This window comes from Bos taurus, chromosome 27 (genome assembly GCF_002263795.3).
Source record: "Bos taurus isolate L1 Dominette 01449 registration number 42190680 breed Hereford chromosome 27, ARS-UCD2.0, whole genome shotgun sequence".
In the NCBI taxonomy this organism is placed as follows: domain Eukaryota; kingdom Metazoa; phylum Chordata; class Mammalia; order Artiodactyla; family Bovidae; genus Bos; species Bos taurus.
The window spans coordinates 8,020,169-8,041,893 of record NC_037354.1 but is presented as its reverse complement, the minus strand read 5'-3'; the positions used below and the strand labels follow the sequence as shown (position 1 = coordinate 8,041,893).

At 37.9% G+C, this 21,725-nt stretch overlaps 1 protein-coding gene across 1 annotated transcript in view; it reads left to right on the top strand.

The window, feature by feature from the left end:
• Positions 1–21,725, top strand: part of VEGFC (vascular endothelial growth factor C) — an 85,466-nt gene that overhangs the window by 61,534 nt on the left and 2,207 nt on the right. The window contains exons 4-6 of the mRNA NM_174488.2: positions 11,906–12,057; positions 19,859–19,965; positions 20,252–20,585. Coding sequence (NP_776913.1) covers positions 11,906–12,057; positions 19,859–19,965; positions 20,252–20,585 — 593 coding nt within the window. The remainder of the gene's footprint in view (positions 1–11,905; positions 12,058–19,858; positions 19,966–20,251; positions 20,586–21,725) is intronic.

Genomic DNA, 21,725 nt, shown 5'->3' with positions numbered 1-21,725 from the left:
TTAAATGAATCTGGTTTTACAATGTCTCAAGCTTTATAGAGTAACATTAATGATTACTTTAATATTTACATTAAGTAATTCAAAATATATCCTTTAGATACCGATGCCCAACATTTTGTGTAAAGTTCCTCAGTCAGGCTTTTTCTCTGAGACATCAAACAAAGCCCAAACACCACCACCACCATAAAAAGCACCTTCTAGTTTTCCCTCTTACTGCATGACGTCATTTCTAGTCAGAAAGAAGGAAATCGTCTCTAACGGGACTGTCACCAAATCAGATGTTAATTTGTTAATTTTATCCCCTAAGTGTCTCGAATCCCCATGTCCAGCACCATGTCTCTCATCCAAAACGCTTCTGATGCACTTTCCGACTTAGGAAACACCATCCTCCTTGCTCTCCCGGCTTCCCCGTCCCTGCTTCGTAACCATCCTCTACACCGCCCCCGAGGATATTTTCAAACACATAAGACTGATGCTATCGGTTTCCAGAGTAAGAGGCCTTCAGCGATTCCCAGTTGCTCCTACAATGAGACCAAATTCTCTATCATTACCTCTGCCTTCCTCCACCGCATCCTCTAACACGACTCTCCCTTGACCTCCCTCTTTCTAGTCCCTGTGTTCTCGGCTTCCTTCAGTTCCCCCTCCACCCCAGACCTTTGCACACACCTCTGAGCCGTCCTGGCCTTCTAGTCTCCTCCTGCTAAGATCCAGCTCCTCAGACCTCAACTCAAGTATCGCGTGGCTCCAGGAAGTCCTGGGGGAGATTTTTATGACTGGTTTACACTCAGTATTCTTGAAAATTCTTTGTGGTTTCTAATATTTTTCTTTCAAAGCAACAACTATACCTTATAATAATTGAGTTCATAATATAGGGTCATTATTATTTGATTAATGTCTATCACCTCCACAAAGGGAAGAACAGGTCTGTTTCATGCATTGATCATCCGGGTGCCCACCACAGAGGGAGTGCATACCCCCCTATAGGACCCCCAAAAACCGTGGACCCTCTCACCAGAAAAAAGATGAAGATATAGACACGTCCACAGCACTAATCATCCAGGTGCCCGCCACAGAAGGAGTGCACACCCCCTTATAGGAGCCCCAAAAAACCATGGACCCTCTCACCAGAAAAGAAATGAAAATACAGACACACCCACAGCATTTGCCCTACAGTTTTAGGGAGTTGGTTCTCTGACCCTTAATCCTTAAGTGTTCAATCAGACTTTAAAACAATTTCTTAATGTTTAATAATATTAAAACAGTTGATTAACTCACTTGTGTAATTTTTAAGTGATTCTTTTACCAACCAAAAGTGTATACTATAAAGTGCAGCTCCATCTTTTTTTTTTTTTCCGCAGTTCCATCTTTTAAAAAGATATATTTCTTTAACAAATTGAAAATAAATTTTTCCTTTTTTTCCCATTTATATTTAATACAAGCAAAAGTCAACATTCTATTTCTCTTACTATCAGCTTACTAAATATGTGTTTACATGTGTGCTAAGTTGGAGTCCCTTAGGTAAAAGTCTGAATTTGAGAAACAAAAAATCAGTTCTTTGTTAGTAAGCAAAACAAACATATTTAGTCTTCAACAAACCATTAGTAGTTTTCTGTGACCGCTGCATATTTATTCTCTAATTAGGTCACTGGTCTAATTAGGTCACATATTCACCTAATTGGTATCAGAGTGAAGGTTTTTATGTACGGACAAGTATTAACACAGCATACAAACTGCTCTGCCATGTTGGAGGCCTTAAAGGGGTTTGCTGCTAAGTCACTTCAGTCGTGTCCAACTCTGTTTGACCCCATAGATGGCAGCCCACCAAGCTCCCCCGTCCCTGGGATTCTCCAGGCAAGAACACTGGAGTGGGTTGCCATTTCCTTCTCCAATGCAGGAAAGTGAAAAATGAAAGTGAAGTCGCTCAGTCGTGTCCAACTCTTCGTGACCCCATGGACTGCAGTCCACCAGGCTTCTCCATCCATGGGGTTTTCCAGGCAAAAGTACTGGAGTGGGGTTCCATTGCTAAAGGGGTTTAGGCTTCAGAAATTCTAAGTCTCCAGGGCTAAGAGCATTTAGTGCTAAGTTTAAGTGCTGCTGCTGCTAAGTCGCTTGAGTCCTGTCCGACTCTGTGCGACCCCATAGATGGCAGCCCACCAGGCTCCTCTGTCCATGGGATTTTCCAGGCAAGAACACTGGAGTGGGTGCCATTGCCTTCTCCAGTTTAAGTGCTATGTTTAAGTAAAACAGAATTTGATCCAGTAGCCTCAGTACTTAAACATCAAATGTGGTATCTTTTTCCTGGAAGAAAATTAAGTCTACTTTATATCATATGGAAATAGTTCTGGCTGTATTTCACCTTCTTTCACCTCAAGACCACAGAATTTAGGATTATTTTACAATACATTTATGATGATGTTACTATTCATTTTACCTGCTTCCTCCCTATTATCTGCTCACAAGAAAAACAATCGGAATTTGCTGCACCATTTTAGATGTCTGTCTGGTTTATTGTTGTTGGTTTATGTTGTTTTCCCATTTTGTTTGGATCCTTTTCAATAGACTTGATACTTACAATAATCACTTTTCACAGTTCTTATAAATTCTGATCTGAAAGCAGCAGTTTTTAACTGTGTAACTATAAATAGTAGGGTAGTTTTCATTTTAGTACTTCAATTTTTAAAAGATTTTCAGGAGTTTACAATTAAAAATTTGAAGTCAGTTGGGAAGGAGGCACTTAGTCTTCTAGGTCCTGCCCTGGGCACCCTCCTCTGATTGCACATGCTCTCCTTCCTCAACTTCTCTCTCTGCTCTTCTGGGGATCCCTCCCCCAAGTCTTCATCTCCACCTCAGACTTCTCTCGTGGTTTCCCCACAACCTACTCAACCTCCTGACTGGGCTTCCCCCAGACAGTCAGAGTCAGTCTGATCCCATCCTATCCCATCCCTCACACACTAGATCCCATCCTATCCCTGCCCCCAATCACATCCTCACAAATAAGTAAATAAATCTTTTTCTTTCTTCAGTATTCTCAGTCTTAGTAAATAATGCCATTCTTTTATTAGTCCATTGATCTGATTTTTCTTCCTTTCACTAAAAGCCCAATACCTTTCCAACATCTCTGGGATCCGTCAGTGCCTTTAATCTGCTGACCTCACCCTGGTCTGGACCACATCCATCCATTACCAGGACCATTACGCATGGACCAGCTGCAAACTGATGTCAAAGCCCCCTTCCTTCTTCCCTTCAATCTCTTTGCCACATTATAGCAGTGTTTCTTCTTTCTAAATGATAAATCTGACACTGCTCAAAACTCTCCAGTAACATTGCCTATTGACACTGAGCCAGCATACAGCAAATGTGTAGGTAAACTTGTCTTTGTGTTTGAAACATCTCCTTACACACCACTCCATATCCCCACTTGTCTAGCTAATTTCTACTCGTCCTCAAGCCTGGACATAAATGTCATCTTCACAGCATCCTGTCCTATGCTTCAGTAGCAGTCTTTATTGCTCATCCAACATAGCATCATCACCTTACCAGTCAGATCATTTTACTTCCCATGCTCTAAACCCTAAGAAAGCAAAGACTGTGTTTGGTTATCACTATGGGGCATAACAGTGCAGTAGTTGGTACACAGTAAACACTGGGCACTAAATAGAATGAATCCTTAGATTAAAAGGAACAGATTTGAGGTCAAAGGTAGAGTTTTAAATAGGCTGATTTTGAATCATCTGAGTGGTAAGTAGGTGGAGATACCAGAGGAATGCTGCCAAGTCGCTTCAGTCATGTCCGACTCTGTGCGACCCCATGGACTGCAGCCTACCAGGCTTCTCCGTCCATGGGATTCTCCAGGCAAGAACACTGGAGTGGGTTGCCATTTCCTTCTCCAACCAGAGGAATATTGGGCACATAATTTTAGAATCCTACAGCAGTGATTGGATCTTCAGCTATAGATCTGGGAAGAAACCTCACATTGATGAATGGTTTTTTGGAGCCTTGATGTGGTTGTTACTGCTTAGAGAATTCTCATATCAGGAGGGACGATTGAAAGCCAATGCTGAGGGATGGCCAACATTCAGTCGTTGATAGTCCCATCTGTTTCTCTCTTTGGTTTTGTAACTTCATGCCCTTCTCCAACCTGAAGAATCCACTCAGATTTTTTTTTATAGGAAAAGGGAGAATTTGAATTTGAATTCAATTAAGCAAGTGTGGCGAAGCACCTACTATGCAGTGCCTATCAAGAAGGTTCACAAACCAAGGAGAGCAAGACATGAAACTGCTGAAGGCACTGTTTCTGTCTTTGACATTTGACCTAATATAATTATCTGTTTTATTTTCAGAGTAGTATAAATGGGAGCATGTGATGATTGTTTTCAAACATAAAAGGAAGTTTCTTACTGATATTTTCTGAAGAAGAAAAAAAAAAGGTTTTGTTTCGTTACAGGAATTCCAGACATCTTTTGGCACCAAATCACCAACTAGAATCATATAAACTGTAAGGACAATGTACCTTAAGTAATGTACAACCCAAGTTTTTAGTAGAAATTTACAGAGCATTTTTATGGTGCTTCACGAAGGGGGCAGGTTATCAGCATATGTGAGGAAGCCAGCCGTGAGCTGCAAAGTAAAACCACATGCACTAAGCATTCCAGAGTGAGCTAATCGACAACAACTGCTTCAAAGTCCTCCCCAAACAATATCTAAGCAACTTTGAAAAGTCACACAGATCGGATGTCCTCCTGACCTCGTTCCTAAACATATGCTTCAAGTGTATTTTCTCATGAGAAGTTGTATGTTTAAGACAGATAACCAAAAAGCAGAAAGTAGGTTTTGAGGAATGTAAATTATTTGATGGCAGAAACAGAAGGCATCTGCTTTCGAGCCAACATTTGAATAAAAAGTTATTTAAATGTTGGTATTGCCATTAAGCAGCTTCACTGAAGATGGGAATGAAAAAAGAATTGCTAAATCCATGGGTTTCCCGTGGACATCTTGGAGTTAGAACCAAAGAAACAGTGCATGTTCATTCATGCTGACAGAAGAAGCGGCTCAGTCTGGGCGCTAAACTTCCTTTCCTCATTCTTGTGTACAAGAACCACATTATTTAAAATTCCATATTGCCATCTTAAAAAGAAACAGCCATTCTATTTTTTTGTTATTTTATAAGGAAATTAAGCATACAGATTAGCAAAACTGCTACAGATATGTTGGAGTTCAAGTAAATGTTTCCTAAAATTGTCTTTCACTGCAAAAGGCACTTAATCCTAAGTAAACTGCAGCAGTGGAGTGAAACTTAGGAGGATTATTTTGCACTGCTGACAGGGATAGTTCTTCCATTAATTAAACAGAACACTAGCAGTCTGAAGGATTCATTTATTACATTCATATGCATTTAACAAGTGGAACGCAATTTGTTTTGAATCTTTAGCTAAGTAGTATTTGGCAAGAACAGTTGTTGGAAATCAGGTTTTTTCCAGATGTGGGAAAAGAACTCTAGACCAATACCAGTTATCAGAAGTTTCTTTAAGAATAACATTTGCCTTCAGAAGAAAATTAATGCATCTATTAGACATAACACTTTTTTCCGACTTAAGGTACTGATCATGTCCACAAGTTTTATTCATTAATTCTAAAACTCCTGAATTGGCATTTTTATTTTAACTGTATTACTGTATGTACATTTTATGTATAAAAACATGTAAAATGAATTCAATATCAGATGTCCTAATAAGGACCTGCTGTCTTCCCAGACCTAACTTAAGTTCCATAACCTCTTGATACCTGGCCATATGGTTAATATACTCAGTTGAAAGGTTAAAAATAAACCCTCAATTTTCCTCTTTCCCATTTGGAGGATGATTTGTTTAAATGTTGTGTCATTTTTCTATTGGATTTTGCAGTTATTAGTCTTTAAGCCGTGTTAGTGGCTCAGGCGGTAAAGCGTCTGCCTACAATGCGGGAGACCTAGGTTTGATCCCTGGGTGGGGAAGATCCCTGGAGAAGGAAATGGCAACCCACTCCAGTACTCTTGCCTGGAGAATCCCATGGACAGAGGAGCCTGGTGGGCTACAGTTCATGGGGTCACAAAGAGTCGGACATGACTGAGCAACTTCATTTCACTTTCTCTGCAGTTATTAGCCATGCTTTCTGGGGCTACACATTGTGTCTACGTTTAATTAACAGGCTCAAAGTTGGAATATTTAAATTAAATCCGGTAGTGAGATACTAGTCTCTGAAGAAAAACTGGTCATATTTTGAGATAAAAGGATGTTGTAAAGAAAGGCATTTTTTGTGTGTGTCATATCTGTAGCTAAATATTCAAACATTCTTTAGAATTTGGTACTAACCTGTAATCCAGGATCTTCTCAAAAAAGGAAATCCTATACAATGGCACCCCACTCCAGTACTCTTGCCTGGAAAATCCCATAGACGGAGGAGCCTGGTAGGCTGCAGTCCATGGGGTCGCTAAGAGTCAGACACGACTGAGCACTTCCCTTTCACTTTTCACTTTTCTGCATTGGAGAAGGAAATGGCAACCCACTCCAGTGTTCTTGCCTGGAGAGTCCCAGGGACAGGGGAGCCTAGTAGGCTGCCGTGTATGGGGTCACACAGAGTTGGACACGACTGAAGCGACTTAGCAGCAGCAGCATACCTTTATCTTACATAGCCTGCAAGAGAAGTAGAAAAAGGAATTGTTGCTTTACAACTGTTGCTACGCTGGGGTAAACAACCTATTGTTTAAAGCTTTATTTGAAGTCCATTCTTGTTGGTGGGAATGGACCATTAAATATTCTTATTAAAGAATTCCAGTTGATAACAAATGAGGACCTCTCAGTTGGAAATGTTTGTCATTTCCTCCTATTACAGTTTTACTGAATACGCAATCAAAAAAGTTTTTTCAATTTCCATCCATGTTTAAATGCCATCTTTATGTAAATTCTTTTCATCTTCTCAAACCCGTGACTCTTAATGAAAGGCATATACTGATAGTATAGCATCAATCCCCATGGTGAGTTTTATTATTATTTAGATGTGAAATTATATACAAGCTAAACATCCATTGTTCAAGAACAATTCACTGTATGACATCAAACTATTTTGGGAAACTCATGTCCAAAATATCAAATTATAATTATCATCATCAATTAGTATTTACTAGGTATATGTATATTCATAGAATTATTAGCTAAAACTGAACACAGTGCATAAACTTTGCACTCTATGAGTTTAAATTTAAAGTAGAAAGTACTGTTGTGCACACATTAAACAATCTGACGATAGTACAAAGATTTTTATTGTATTAAAGTATAAAGAATCTATTGTTTGAAACACTAATATGTTTGGCTACACCTTAACTCTTTTGAAAGAAAATTATAGTCACTGTGTGGGTTTCAGCCGTTATGTAAATAGCAGGCAAAGAGTCCATAAAGGAATTAAACTGCAGGTTCATGTTTACCAGCAGCATTTGTGGTAAATTATTTGGTATGTTTATAATTCTAACCTAATCTCATTATACATATACAGAGATTTATTTTCCAAATTCGCTCTTATTGTTAGTTTTACTTAACTATGGTTTTCAGTCATTGATTGATGAAACTGTTATCTTCAGCTGACATAGGTACAATTACTCATTAATGCCCACACCTACAGCACATCTCAGTGAATGTTTCTAATTTTTCTAAAGTTGATGGATGATTAAAACTAATTATCAAAAATCTTTCTCCTTTTAATATTGGTCAGAGCCATCTTTCTCTGGGCCCTTAAATTGTTTCCACGCTGGCACAGTCAAGTAGAGAATTAAGGAAACCACTTGAAAACTCTCAGGTCAAAATTTGGAGGTGGAAAATGTGTTTCAAGAGAAGAAAAGGTGTTTTACTTTAATTTTCAGCCTATTTCTTCCTTTTGATCAAATTAACTTAATTCACCTGGCCAATTACCTATGTAGACTCAAACAAGAAACATTCCTATAATATCAATAATTAAATTTTTATTTCCCTTATTTATAAATAATTTCTTCTCCTAAACTCCTCCACAGTTCTAATGCTTATGAAAATGTTTAATTTACAGGAAATACACAGTTCTCTGTAGTGACTTTTTTTTTAGTGCCCCTTCACCTGTCCTTTTATCCTTATAGCTAGCTAGTCTATTCACCAACCAGAATCCCTTCCACCCTTTGAAAGTATAGGGCCAGGCTTACTTCACTGGGAATATGCTTCTCAATGTGCATTTTACTGATCTCTGTCTCACCAGAACAGACTTCTGTTCCCTGGTACACACCTGGTGCTTTGGGGTGGGTCCTGATTGTGGACATTATCCACCCAGGAATGGCTGAAGTCTGTACGTGATCACTGATCATGCTCCTTTACTGTGCCGTCTCCCCTTTGGAGGTCATGCCAGGGTGGAACCTGGTTTTGCAATAATCATTGAATGGAAGAAGGATGCAGCTGAGCTCTGGGGGTGGGAAACCATCATGCACTCTTCTGCAATAGCTGTTATCTCAAATGGGGCCTTATCCTTCACTGTCAGGCCTTGTTCTGCCTTGTGTCACTTGAGATAATGCCAGATCTTGCAGTGTTTTTTATATGCAGAAATGCCCTTGTGGTCTGAAATGTCTGATCCCTCCCGCCCCAATCATATGAGGCAACCTTTATTGTTTCTCCATCCCCACCTGATCCTGCCCTTTGACCCCTGCCTGCTACAGCCCACAGAGCTGCCTTGTTACCCAGTTATCTCCACTCAGTCCTTATCACACTTGAGGACGTGTGACCCTGTGACCACACAGGGTCCTCTTCCCTCCACTCAACAGTACCCTATCCTGGTTCTCCACGTCAGGTCATAATTCTTCCCAGGTGTGTTTACTAGTTCATGTATCTTTCTTCATCTTTTACATGTTCCCTGTTGCCCAGGTTTCTATTATTAGACATGTTCTGTTTTCATTCAGAATGATCTCACCAAGTAATGTCATCAGTGTCCAAGACTTTAATTCCAGTCTTAATACCAATGGCCTTTAAGTGGCTCTCCTAAGCTCTGGGTACATATATCTGGGTACAGAAGAATTAGACATAAATTCTTAGGTTTCTGTGAGCTGACCTATACATCTTCCTATCATTTCCACTATGACAGGGTTTAATTAATTTGTAAATATAAAAATTAAATAAAATTAAATGAGTTTAGAAAATGCTTATTTTCTAAACCACTTTATATTTTTTCTATGATGCTGTTTCCTAATGTAGGATCCAGAGACGTTATAAGAAGTAGAAAAACTATAGTATATATAGATAGTACAGAATTATATTCTCTTAAAATAATTAGGCATAGTGCAAAAGATTTCTGCCAATGTGGTATTTTACCAAAAAAAAAAGAGGTTTCCTCCAAACTACATAGACAAATGTCTTTTTAGAGAAGAAACTGGTCAAAATTATAATACTAGGATATGTTGAGATCGTATGTTGAGATTTCTCTGCAGAATAGAAAGTACTCTGGAAAATATCTAAATTCTTGAGAATGTGTGGAAATAACTCCCATCTACAGAGCAATCAAAATATGTATCACAATCATGTACATGAGCTTATATAATTTTTAAAACAGTCCCATGAATTAATGGGTGAAATGTTGTCCTGTATTGACTGATTTTAAAAGAAATACTCAGCTTCGAGAAGCTTAAATGACTTTTCCAAGATCACACAACTTATAAGTGTGGTTGCTGATAAAGTGCCCTCTCTGTATGTGAGCCTGTGCCCAAACTCCTCCCAAGGCACTGATGCTAAGAAAGTAGCTGAAGTTTTACATGAATATATAATAAGTACATTTCAAGTGAAGAAAATGTACATTTATTATTTAGGTATTTCTGTATTTCATTCTTCAAACTTCATTTCAATAAATCTCCCTCTAGGCATGAACAAAACGGACAACTAATTCTATTCCCTAAATATTTGCCATGATCTTTAATGGTTGCCATGAAATTACAGCAGAAGATGGATTCACAAGGCTCTAGAGTGTTGTCTTTTTTAGCACTACTCAAACATCCATAAAGATACCAAGTAACACATGGTGTAACTGTACTTAAAATACTATAAACTGATAGTTTCAAGCAGGTAATGGCCAGGATTTCGCTTTTACCATTATTCAGTTCAGTTCAGTCGCTCAATCGTGTCTGACTCTTTGCGACCCCATGAATCGCAGCACACCAGGCCTACCTGTCCATCACCAACTCCCGGAGTTCACTCAGACTCACGTCCATCAAGTCAGTGATGCCATCCAGCCATCTCATCCTCTGTCGTCCCTTTCTCCTCCTGCCCCCAATCACTCCCAGCATCAGAGTCTTTTCCAATGAATCAACTCTTCGCATGAGGTGGCCAAAGTACTGAATTTCAGCTTTAGCATCACTCCTTCCAAAGAACACCCAGGGCTGATCTCCTTTAGAATGGACTGGTTGGATCTCCTTGCAGTCCAAGAGACTCTCAGGAGTCTTCTCCAACACCACAGTTCAAAAGCATCAATTCTTCAGCGCTCAGCTTTCTTTACAGTCCAACTCTCGCATCCATACATGACCACTGGAAAAACCATAGCCTTGACTAAACGGACCTTTGTTAGCAAAGTAATGTCTCTGCTTTTCAATATGCTATCTAGGTTGGTCATAACTTTTCTTCCAAGGAGTAAGCGTCTTTTAATTTCATGGCTGCAGTCACCATCTGCAGTAATTTTGGAGCCCCAAAAAATAAAGTCTGACACTGTTTCCACTGTTTCCCCATCTATTTCCCCTGAAGTGATGGGACCAGATGCTGTGATCTTCGTTTTCTGAATGTTGAGCTTTAAGGCAACTTTTTCACTCTCCTCTTTCACTTTCATCAAGAGGGTTTTTAGTTCCTCTTCACTTTCTGCCATAAGGGTGGTGTCATCTGCATATCTGAGGTTACTGATATTTCTCCCAGCAATCTTGATTCCAGCTTGTGCTTCTTCCAGTCCAGCGTTTCTCATGATGTACTCTGCATATAAGTTAAATATGCAGGGTGACAATATACAGCCTTGACGTACTCCTTTTCCTATTTGGAACCAGTCTGTATTATTACTGATCATAATTTAGATTTTAAGAAACTTTGGGATTTAAATCCTTAGTTTTAATTAATCTCTAATTTACTTGTATATTCAACTTAAAACATTGTTTTTGTGGAAGGAAGAGAAAAACTGAACTTCTCCATTAATAAGGCATTCAGAAAAGATTTTAAACAAAATTTGAGACTCTAATCCACCCTCATGTATGATGTCCTACCCTATTCTACACTTATATTTTCATAATGCTTTTGTAAAAACAGCAGAAATGATACTTTATCTATTAATGAATGTATCTTTCTTTTAAACATAATAAACTCATTAGATATATCAGAAAATATAAAGCTAGTTTGAAGTTGAAATTTCATTTGGAATGAAAATCAATTTTACACCTAGGTATTTTATGTGTGTGTACTCAGGTTATAGAAAATAAGACTTAACCAAACATTTCCAGGTTTTGTGGCCATTAGCTTTGCTCTTACACCACAAAGATATTTATATCTGTGCCATTTTTTAACCCCCTGGAATAATCAAAGACTGAAACAATCCTTTCTTCCTTGAACACATTGGTCTGTCACATCTCTGTAATCATTAGTTGGTTATCAAAATTCTAATATGCTTAATAATAGGGGCATGAGATAAGCACATGGACTGTTTACTGTTCTGATACAGGATATTGATTCGACACAAAACAGTTTTTACTTGTAATCATAAAAAACTTTAGCATCCTGCATACATTACATGGCACTCCCTAATCATGAAGAGTTAAGCTCGCTCTTTTTGGGCTCCAACACTTACCACAGAAATGCTTTACAGTATCTATATAATTTTTCTTCTTTTTGTCCCTTCTTTGTAGTTGTTTGAAATTACAGTGCCTCTCTCTCAAGGCCCCAAACCAGTAACAATCAGTTTTGCCAATCACACCTCCTGCCGATGCATGTCTAAGCTGGATGTTTACAGACAAGTCCATTCAATTATTAGACGCTCCCTGCCAGCAGCACTACCACAGTGAGTATGACTTTGATCTGCTTTTTTCTGCATCCTCTACTAACATAAAATTACTTGCAAGTAAACACAGGTGATTAAAAGAATTTTTGTGAAATGTGCTATATTTCTCTATCAAATAAAACAAGACAAATTTGAAAATGCACTGTGAACATAAAATTAAACTGAAACAGGAAAACCTATGTTATAGACAAAATAGCTTACCATATAAAGTAAGTATTTGTCTGTGGAAAGACACAGATGCCACCAACATTTAACACTCATACAATCAGGTGTGCAAATTCATAGATGGATGTCAAAACTAAAAACATTTGAGTCTTAAGATTTTTGGCCCAAAACAAAAAGTAAACATGAATATATTATTTTATATCTTTTATAGCAAATTCAGTTGCCTTTCTTCCATCTCAATTAGTTTTTCACAACATATCAATTCATATTATTTCAGCAAGGATTGGATATTGAAATATTAATACTTTAAAAATTTTTTCTTAATATTATTTCATATTCACTCTCAAAGAAACATTTGTTATTCAACATAATTTCCCATCCTATTTTTTAGTTGGTTTTATGGTTTAGCATATACGGCACTATATGCTTCATTAGATCTTATAAAGAGCCTGGATAGAGCATAATGGATTGACACTGTGAACAGTTTATAACGAATTGTTACGCATTGCCACCTGAGGCCTAGGAACTTTCTATCCCCAAATGAGAACCCAGAACTTTGTTCTTTAGGACGGCCAGGGCATATAGCACAGGCATGTAAAGAAACCTTGTATAACTCCAACATTTATAATAAAAGTATAAATAAATTGATGAGTAAACATATGCATCACCAAAAACTTTTCTAGGAACCTTCCCTTTTAGGGGACTTGACCATAAGCGTGATGTGCTAATGGCATCCCCTGCTGCATCTCTTTGTGCTGCTTTACTTAGTGTGAGAGGTGGAAGTCCTTACCTTTCCAGAGACACTTTAGGTAAAACTCTTGGGTAGCCTACTTTGACTGACAGAAAGGAAAAGATCTTACAGGCATCTGTGAATAAATTCACACTGATGCAAGTACAGACAATGGCTCCCTGAAGTAGTAGAGAGATTTCATTCACACAGTCCTGGGAATTCTAGTCACTTGTATCCCTTGGCAAGTCATCTAATCTAAGCACTTCAGTCATAATTTCTGTGCTAATGGTTTCAAGAATTACAATGCAAGATCTGAGCATTTTTCTGATTATATTAATTATAGTTAATATTTTATCGAAGTCCCTTTTATATGCATGCATGCACTTCACTCCTGTCTGACTCTGCAACCCCATGGACTATAGCCCACCAGGCCCCTCTGTCCATGGGATTCTCCAAGCAAGAGTACTAGAGTGGGTTGCCATTTCCTCTTCAGGGGATCTTCCCCACCCAAGAATTGAACCCACATCTCGTACATCCCCTGCATTGGTAGGCAGGTTCTTTACCACTGCTGCTGCTGCTGCTAAGTTGCTTCAGTCGTGTCTGACTGTGCAACCCCATAGACGGCAGCCCACTAGGCTCCTCTGTCCCTGGGATTCTCCAGGCAAGAATACTGGAGTGGGTTGCCATTTCCTTCTCCAGTGCCACCCTTTTATATAACTGTGTTTATTTATAATCATATTAGATGTAATAGGTACAGAATCAAAGATTTATTATGTCTGTTTATTTACCTCTACATTATTCATAGTAATGATCTTTCACATTCTTTGAGGCCTTGGAATCACACAGTTGTCACTAATTACTTCTTTTCCTTGTATCATATCCAAATGCTATTGATTATTTTGGGGGAGAGGGGAGACAGCCACTCCAGCCTAAACTGACCATTTCATTTCCATCATTGCCATCCCATCTACTTCTTTCTGCATGGATTTCTGATTTAATGAAGTGGTTTAAGTACTGTCTTTCTTGTACCAAATATGTCTCCAGTTGCTGAGTAATGTCACAAGTTAGCTTTAAAAGGCATCATTTCATTCACCTGACCAGAATCCTTTGGTGACTTTCAACTTCCCAAAGAACTGGACACCGATTTTCCACCTCTGTCATCTGGCATCAGCCTTCCTTTCTTGTTTTGCTTCCCATTCTTCTCCAAGTCTGTGTTTCACAAAGTCTGATTCCCTGAAGACCAAGCTCATTTCCTGCTCTGTATCTTGTTTCTATTCTGGCCTAGCTTAAAATAAATGTCCTTTCTTTTCTGCCTTTCCAAAGTCCTATCCATTTCTCAGAGTTCAGGTGGTGGTCTTTCTCCTGCCCCTGTCTTGTCCAAGCATCACAGGTACCTTTTGCTTCTTGAATACCCACAGCAATGACTGTATTTACTCTGTCCTTGCACAGATTTTTAGGGCTCTGTAAAAGTTGCATGTGAAACTGGTTTGTGAGATTATTTTAGGCAGGTTTATGTGTTCTATAATGTCCAGCTCATAACACTTAAGAATCACTGAGCCATGCCTACTTCAGGTCCGAGCAGACATTGTCTCGCTTAATGCTCACCAAAACATCTATGAAGCTGGTGGTAGGATTAGCCTTATTTTACCGATGAAGCAGATAATCACACCCCAAACTTGGGGACTGTAAACACATATACTACACTCATCAACAAATGCTTGCTAAATAACTTACTCATCTGTATATATCTCATAGCATTTGTGTATTTTACTCATTTCTTCATCATTACTTGCACACTGCATGCTGTTCAAGGTCAAGAAGAGAGAAAAAGAGCAAAAAGATCTTGGGTCTTGGGGTAAACCAGAGCTGAATGAGGTCTGCCACTAATTAGCGTTTTAAGATTGGGCATTTCATGTCTCTGAATTTCAGTTTGCTTATATATAAAATGTAAAGATATAAAAAGGGTTGAAGGAAATGCGGCATACTTCTACTGTGCTGAGAATGGTGTCTAGCATCTGAGAGATAGTCATTAAGGGGCAGATTTATTATCATCATGAAGATTCATGTTGAATTCATTTCCTTGTCTCTGTGTTTTTCAGTGAGTTTTACTGCATAAAATTAAGAATTGTATTTTATATTCCAAGCCAGTACACACAAAACTGTGTGTATAGCAATATCTAATTATGTATATGTCATCACCGACTACATGGACATAAGTTCGCTCTGGGAGTTGGTGATAGACAGGGAGGCCTGGCGTGCTGCAGTCCATGGGGACAAAGAGTCAGACACGACTGAGAGACTGAACTGAACTGAGCTGTGTATATATGTTTGTGATATTCATAATATATATAAAATTTTAAAGTAGATGTCTGTATTACTTTACCTATAGTTATGCAGCCATATAAAACTATAAAAATAAAACAAAGTTTTGTTTTAAATTATTTCCTTTATTATTCAACCTTCTTTTTTTTATTATCATCCCTTAAGGATCCTTTTATAGACGTTTTTTCCTAATTACCTACCCCATGAAATTTTAATGCCGCAGACATATTTACATCTCTTTATATATCTTAAATATGTCTGGCCTTTATACATTAAAGAGGAAATATAAAGGTTTGTTTTTTTATTCAGTATAGGATTAAAAAGGACAAAATAAAAATTTTATAGTGAAAAGTTAAAAAACAATGTAAAATCTGTTAAAACTGAATATAACTTTATAACTATGTGCTGGGAAACATATAAAGTAATACATTTACTTATAAATGGTAATATATCAAATTACATGTGGAAAGTAGCAACTGATATAAATGTACAATACAAATAAAAATTTTCAAACATTTAAAATAATAATTTTCCAGCAAAAGTAAAATATTTTTAAAAATAAGTTTTAAAAAATTTTTTGAGAAATTAATTTTTTTGAACTTCTGCTTTCTATGAGAAAACAATAATAACCTGTATAACTACCAGATACTCACGTAGAGGGTGTCAACAATGTTTCTTCTTGGCATCTGACATGCTAATGTTTTGATTAACTTTTGTAGAATTAACTAATAAATGTAAACTCTTTAATTCTCAAAGCTCAGGTTTCACACAAAACAGATCAAGCAGAAGCCACAGAGCAGCCCACAGGGTACCGCTCAGTGTATGACTTTGAGATAAGGTCAAGAGGAATTCTTTCAGTTACAGCCATTTACTCACTGTACTTTTGTAGTCTTATTTTGTATACACTTTAGATATGTTACCCATGCCAAGGCTTGTGTGGTAGCCAATAAAACCTAATAGAAATTAAATAATAAGGAATGAGACTTTGTTGGTTTTGGAGAGCCAGAAACTGTTATCAGATCCAAGATTCCTCCTCCTCAATACCTAATTTTTACCCTCTTACAGATGATATTTTTCTCATTATGAATGCATGTCTTATTACGTGTGGTGCACTTAAATACTTTTTTCCTATTGTTCTCTCTTTTTTTTAATGTTGGTCTCAACCTATTATAAGTTGTGACCCACAATTTAACTGGAAAACTACCACAGTGATCATGGATATATGATGAATACATAACTATGTTTTGAAATCATTACCTTTGTTAACAAGAGTTAAGAGGAACCACCACCACAATGGCTAAAATAAAAAGGCAGAGAAAACTAAGTGTTTGAGTTGATGTAGTACAATGGGAATCACAGATAAATATGTAAAATTGTGCAACTGCTTTGTAAAATATATTGGCTGATGCTTATGAGCTTAAATACACACTTACAATATGATTAATAACTTCCCCTTCTAGGTATTTACCCAAGAGAACTATAAATATATTTCCATATCATAACTTGTAGACAAATGTTCATATAAGCTCTGTAACCAATAACTGGGAACAAACCAACATCAATCAAAGGTGAATGAACAAACAAATTGCATTATATCCATAAAGTAGAATATTACTGAGCAGTCTAAAAAGAATGACCTGTGGATGCACATAACAACATAAACCGATCTCAAAAACATTCAATTGGGTGAAAGAAGCTAGGCTAAAAAAAATGCATACTATAGGATTCATTTTACATGAAACCCTAGAAAAAATGAATATAATCTAGACTCAGAGGAAGGAATATCGTTGTTTAGTCACTAAGTCACGTCCAACTCTTTGCAACCCATGGCCTGCAGCCTACCAGGCTCCTCTGTCCATGGGATTTCCCAGGCAAGAATACTGGAGCAGGTTGCCATTTCTTTCTCCAGGGGATCTTTCTAGGGATCAAACCCACGTCTCCTGCATTGGCAGGCAGATTCTTTACCACTGAGCCACCAGGGAAACCCTAATGAGAGTTACACAGGTGTATAAATTTGGGAAAAGGCCATGAATTTAAAATAGGAGCTATGTAGGCATTTTATTATGGGCAAATTATTCCTCAGTAAAATTGATTCTTTCTAATGCCAAATGAAAAAGACCCTTTCATTAACTATAATTTTTAAATTAGTGGTAGATGTCTTCAAACCTTTCTGGTGACACTTTAAGTCAAGATTATATGATTCCTTCCAGGGAGGGCTTCCCAGCATTCCTTTCTACAGAGACTGAAATTTCGCTCAGATGCAACAATGTCCTGTTTCTGCTCCACCCTGGCTCCCACCCACCACTGCCAGCAAGATAACAAGTCTTGTCTTTCCTAAATGTTTGGTGTTACATTTACATTACTATGATGTTAACTAAGTAGCAGATTTTTTTTTACATTATCTGTGAACAAGTATAACTAATTAAAAGAATCTTTTGCAAAATGAGTCATTCATAATATAATTATGGAGTCTCTGGAATGGACAAAGAATGTTTCTTCTGGGTACTGTGAGAGAAGGACAAAGATGAGCTTGACTGCCTCTAACCTCTGAGCATTCAGAGTCAAAGGGCAATGCATGTTACATTGATATTTTTTTAATTTTACCAAATGTTACCATGCACCATGTATCTGCCACCCATGGCCCATGCTCCTAACTCCTGACACCAGGTGGCTGCCATGATGGCAGACACCAAAGAAGAGGGTGCTTCCTGCAGGTGGCTTCCTGGTTTGAAAATTCATTCTCTGCTCACTAGCTCTCTGAGTTTTGCTAAGTTCTAAAAACTTTTGTGACAGATTTTCCTCACTTTTAAAATTAAATTGAAATGTTCATATAGCATAACATTTATGATCAAATCCTCACAATCTATTCAACAACATGATACTATATTGCATGTTAATCTAAGATTATAATAGCATAGCATACTAAAATAACAGTGATGATAATGATGACAGATCTACTTCATAGATGTGTAGTGATGTTTATAATCAGTATTTGCATTAAATATTAGCCCAATTCCTGACATACAGTAAGCATTCAATAAACACTGGCTTCTATTTTTACTAACATTTTACAAGTGGAAAAATCGAGTCTGGGAAATGTTAATTTGCATATACAAAGCTAAACAGCTTTAAAAGAAGTGCCAGAGAGAGATAAAAAGCCAAGTGTCTCTTTTTCTTACCTCTGTGCTTTCCTCAATAGTGTGCATCATTTCTAGTATTTACGAAAAGATCTCAAGTCTCAATATCAGCAGCACCAAAAAATATTATAAGTTCCACAGGTAGAAGAGATTATCTCTAACAGAAATGGTTAAATATCAATATTTATATTGGTGTTTTCATATTCTCTTTTTTCCAATTATTTCCTCTTCTATTTTCCTTCAGGTTGAATTCCATGTATTTCTAGGGTCCCTTTAATGATAGACACTCTCTTTTAATGGAGGGAGCCATTTATGATTAAAAAGTGATACCCTAGATTTTTCTACTCAGTGTTTATTCATTTATGAATATTTATGTTGAGTCTTCTATGTGCATAGCATTGTGCTCGGAAATGTAGGATATTTTTAATGGTATATAATTTCTCAACTAAAGTAACTCATGTACCAGAGTGCAAATAAAGACATATATATCTAGTATAAGAAGCATATAATACACTATGCTCTGCTTCATTCAGTCATTTAATGAAAAAGTTATTGTGTGCCTTCTAGGTACCACTGTAGTGCTAGGCTATGGAGAGAGAAAGAAAGAACGGCCTGGTGGCAATATAGTAGGTGGATCAGAGAAGCAAAACAGGAGTTGGAAAAAGTGGAGAGGAAGCTTCTGAAAAAATCCAAGAGAGAAATCATGAGTGGGAACCAAGACAGTAGAAATGGGTGTGGAAAGATATTTTAAGAAATATAAGAAAGCGTGTGACTTGGGGACTGTGTCGGGGATGACAAAGTTGAGGATGAAACTGCATGGATGATATTCAAAAAGGGAATACCTGTTTACAGGTAACAGTAAAAACCATGATCTTTGACTCCTTTCTGGGGAGTATGGAGTGGGAACTCTGTGTTAATGGACCCTTTACAGTTATGGCCATCTGTGCTTCAGAAATAAGTCAGTAAAGTGCATGTATAAGGACGTTTCCTGTAGGATTGTTTAGAAACCCAAAATCTGGAAGAAACCCCAATGGCTACCAACAGGAGATTAATAAGTAATAGTGTACCCACTTGTGGACTAATAAAGATAATGGAGCAAATTTTATGAAGTGACATATAAAGATGTCCATAATAGATTGTTTAATGGAAAAAGGAAATTTCAGAATGGTCTGAAAGGCTTTATCCCATTTTCTCATCAACTAAAACTGTATGTGATCATACAAATGTATTTGCCTTAAAAAAATGAATCTGAAATTATATAAAACCATTAGAATTGGACAGCACCTGTGGGTGGGAGTAGTTTGAGAGGGAATGTTTGCATTTTATTTTATGTATTCTTATATCATCTTAATGCTTTTTCATAAGCATCACTGATTCTGTAATACACAGGTAAGAAAAGAGATGATCCCTTCCGTGTACCACTTATTGTTAACCTGTCTCTCCACAGGTGCCAGGCTGCAAACAAGACTTGCCCCGCAGATTACATTTGGAATAACCACGTCTGCAGATGCCTGGCTCAGCATGATTTTATTTTTTCCCCCAGTGCTGGAGATGGTAAGCCAAATGATGCTTTAAGACTAAATGCCAAGGGTCTCTCTGTTGATTAACAAATACCTAATATTAAAATCACACATACAATATTCATCCTCAAGCTTTGAAATAAGTCACTACAAAATAGGACACTTTCTGCTTCACTTTCTGCTTCTGGTATTGTTTTGAACTTCTCTGTAAAGGAAGCTACCTGTGGAAAGGAAGACACTTCTAAGTGCTCTTCATTGTTTCACTCCACACCCAGAACCGAGTAAGGGATAGTAAAGCTGTCCTGACTGTGTTTGTCTAGACTCTGCAGACGGATTCCATGACATCTGTGGGCCCAACAAGGAGCTGGATGAAGAGACCTGTCAATGCGTCTGCAAAGGGGGACTTCAGGCTTCCAGCTGTGGACCCCACAAGGAACTAGACAGAGACTCATGCCAGTGTGTCTGTAAAAACAAACTTTTCCCCAGCTCATGTGGGGCCAACAGAGAATTTGATGAAAACACATGCCAGTGCATATGTAAAAAAACCTGCCCAAGAAATCAGCCCTTAAACCCTGGAAAATGTGCCTGTGAATGTACAGAAAATCCACAGAAATGCTTCTTAAAAGGAAAGAAGTTTCAGCATCAAACATGCAGGTGAGAAACCTTCATAAAGAGTATTAATTTATCTTATATTGGGGATAGTTTTCTCAATTCAAAGCAATTTTCTCAGCCAAAATACTGGTTTATTAGAATGGGACCATTTAAGTTCTGTAAGATGAATTATGATATTTTGTAAACAATGCTAAATTTGGGGGAGACTGTTTGCTCCTGAAAAAGCAAGATGAGATCCCTGGAAACCAAAATGAGATCCAAGCTCAGACTGCACTAAGTCCTTGTCCCAGAGGCTAAGAGAGCAGCTCGCAACAGGAGTTAGATGACAGATGCATAGGACAGTCATTTCTGGAGCATCTTCAACATACACCCAGGCAGCACACACCTACCCCCACCAAAAATGACAGTGCAGTCAGATGTAATTTTGGACAAATGTTCTAAGTGCAGAAAATGTTGTGCGAAGTTCACAAAGGACAGGATAATACCATTTACTGTGGAATTGTATCTAGAAATGAAAATAGTAAGGCTAAGTATTTAATGAGAATTAGAGAAATATATTAACATATTGTTAAAGGTTACTCAAGGCATTCCTTAAACCTGATTTGGCTTCCTTCATCACAGAAAAAAAAAAAAAAGTCTCCTGGACTCAGACCCTTTCAGTGTTCATCCCTGACCTTCTCCCTCTGATCCAAGAATAAGCCAGCTCTAGGTGTTTGACACAGCCTCCCACTTTGCTTCAGCATCGCTCCACCAATCACACCCCTTCTCTTCCACACCTTTAATGTCCTCAACTCTGTAGTCTTCTCCCTCCAATTTAAAAACGTTCTCAAATTTCTTTATTGGCATCTTACTGCAATGTTGAACTTTCTTCAGCAACTAGCTCTGTCCTTGTCTTCTGAGTTGCTCCATGATGGGTCATTTTGCATTTATCTGTTCACCTCTTTCATCTCTTGTATTCACCCAGCTGTAATCCTGTTATGCCCTGAGGACTCCATGATTCAGCTTTGTTTAAGGTTTCAGTAGCCCCTTCATGGTCAGATTTCACAAACAATCCGGTCTTACTGCAGTTTCTCTTTGGGCTTTCTGTTTGGGCCGAGAGAACGCTGTGCTTTCCTGGTGGTCCTTTTAGTCTTCTCTCCACCTGTTCTCCGTCACCATCACTGGGTTCTCTTCTTCCACCAA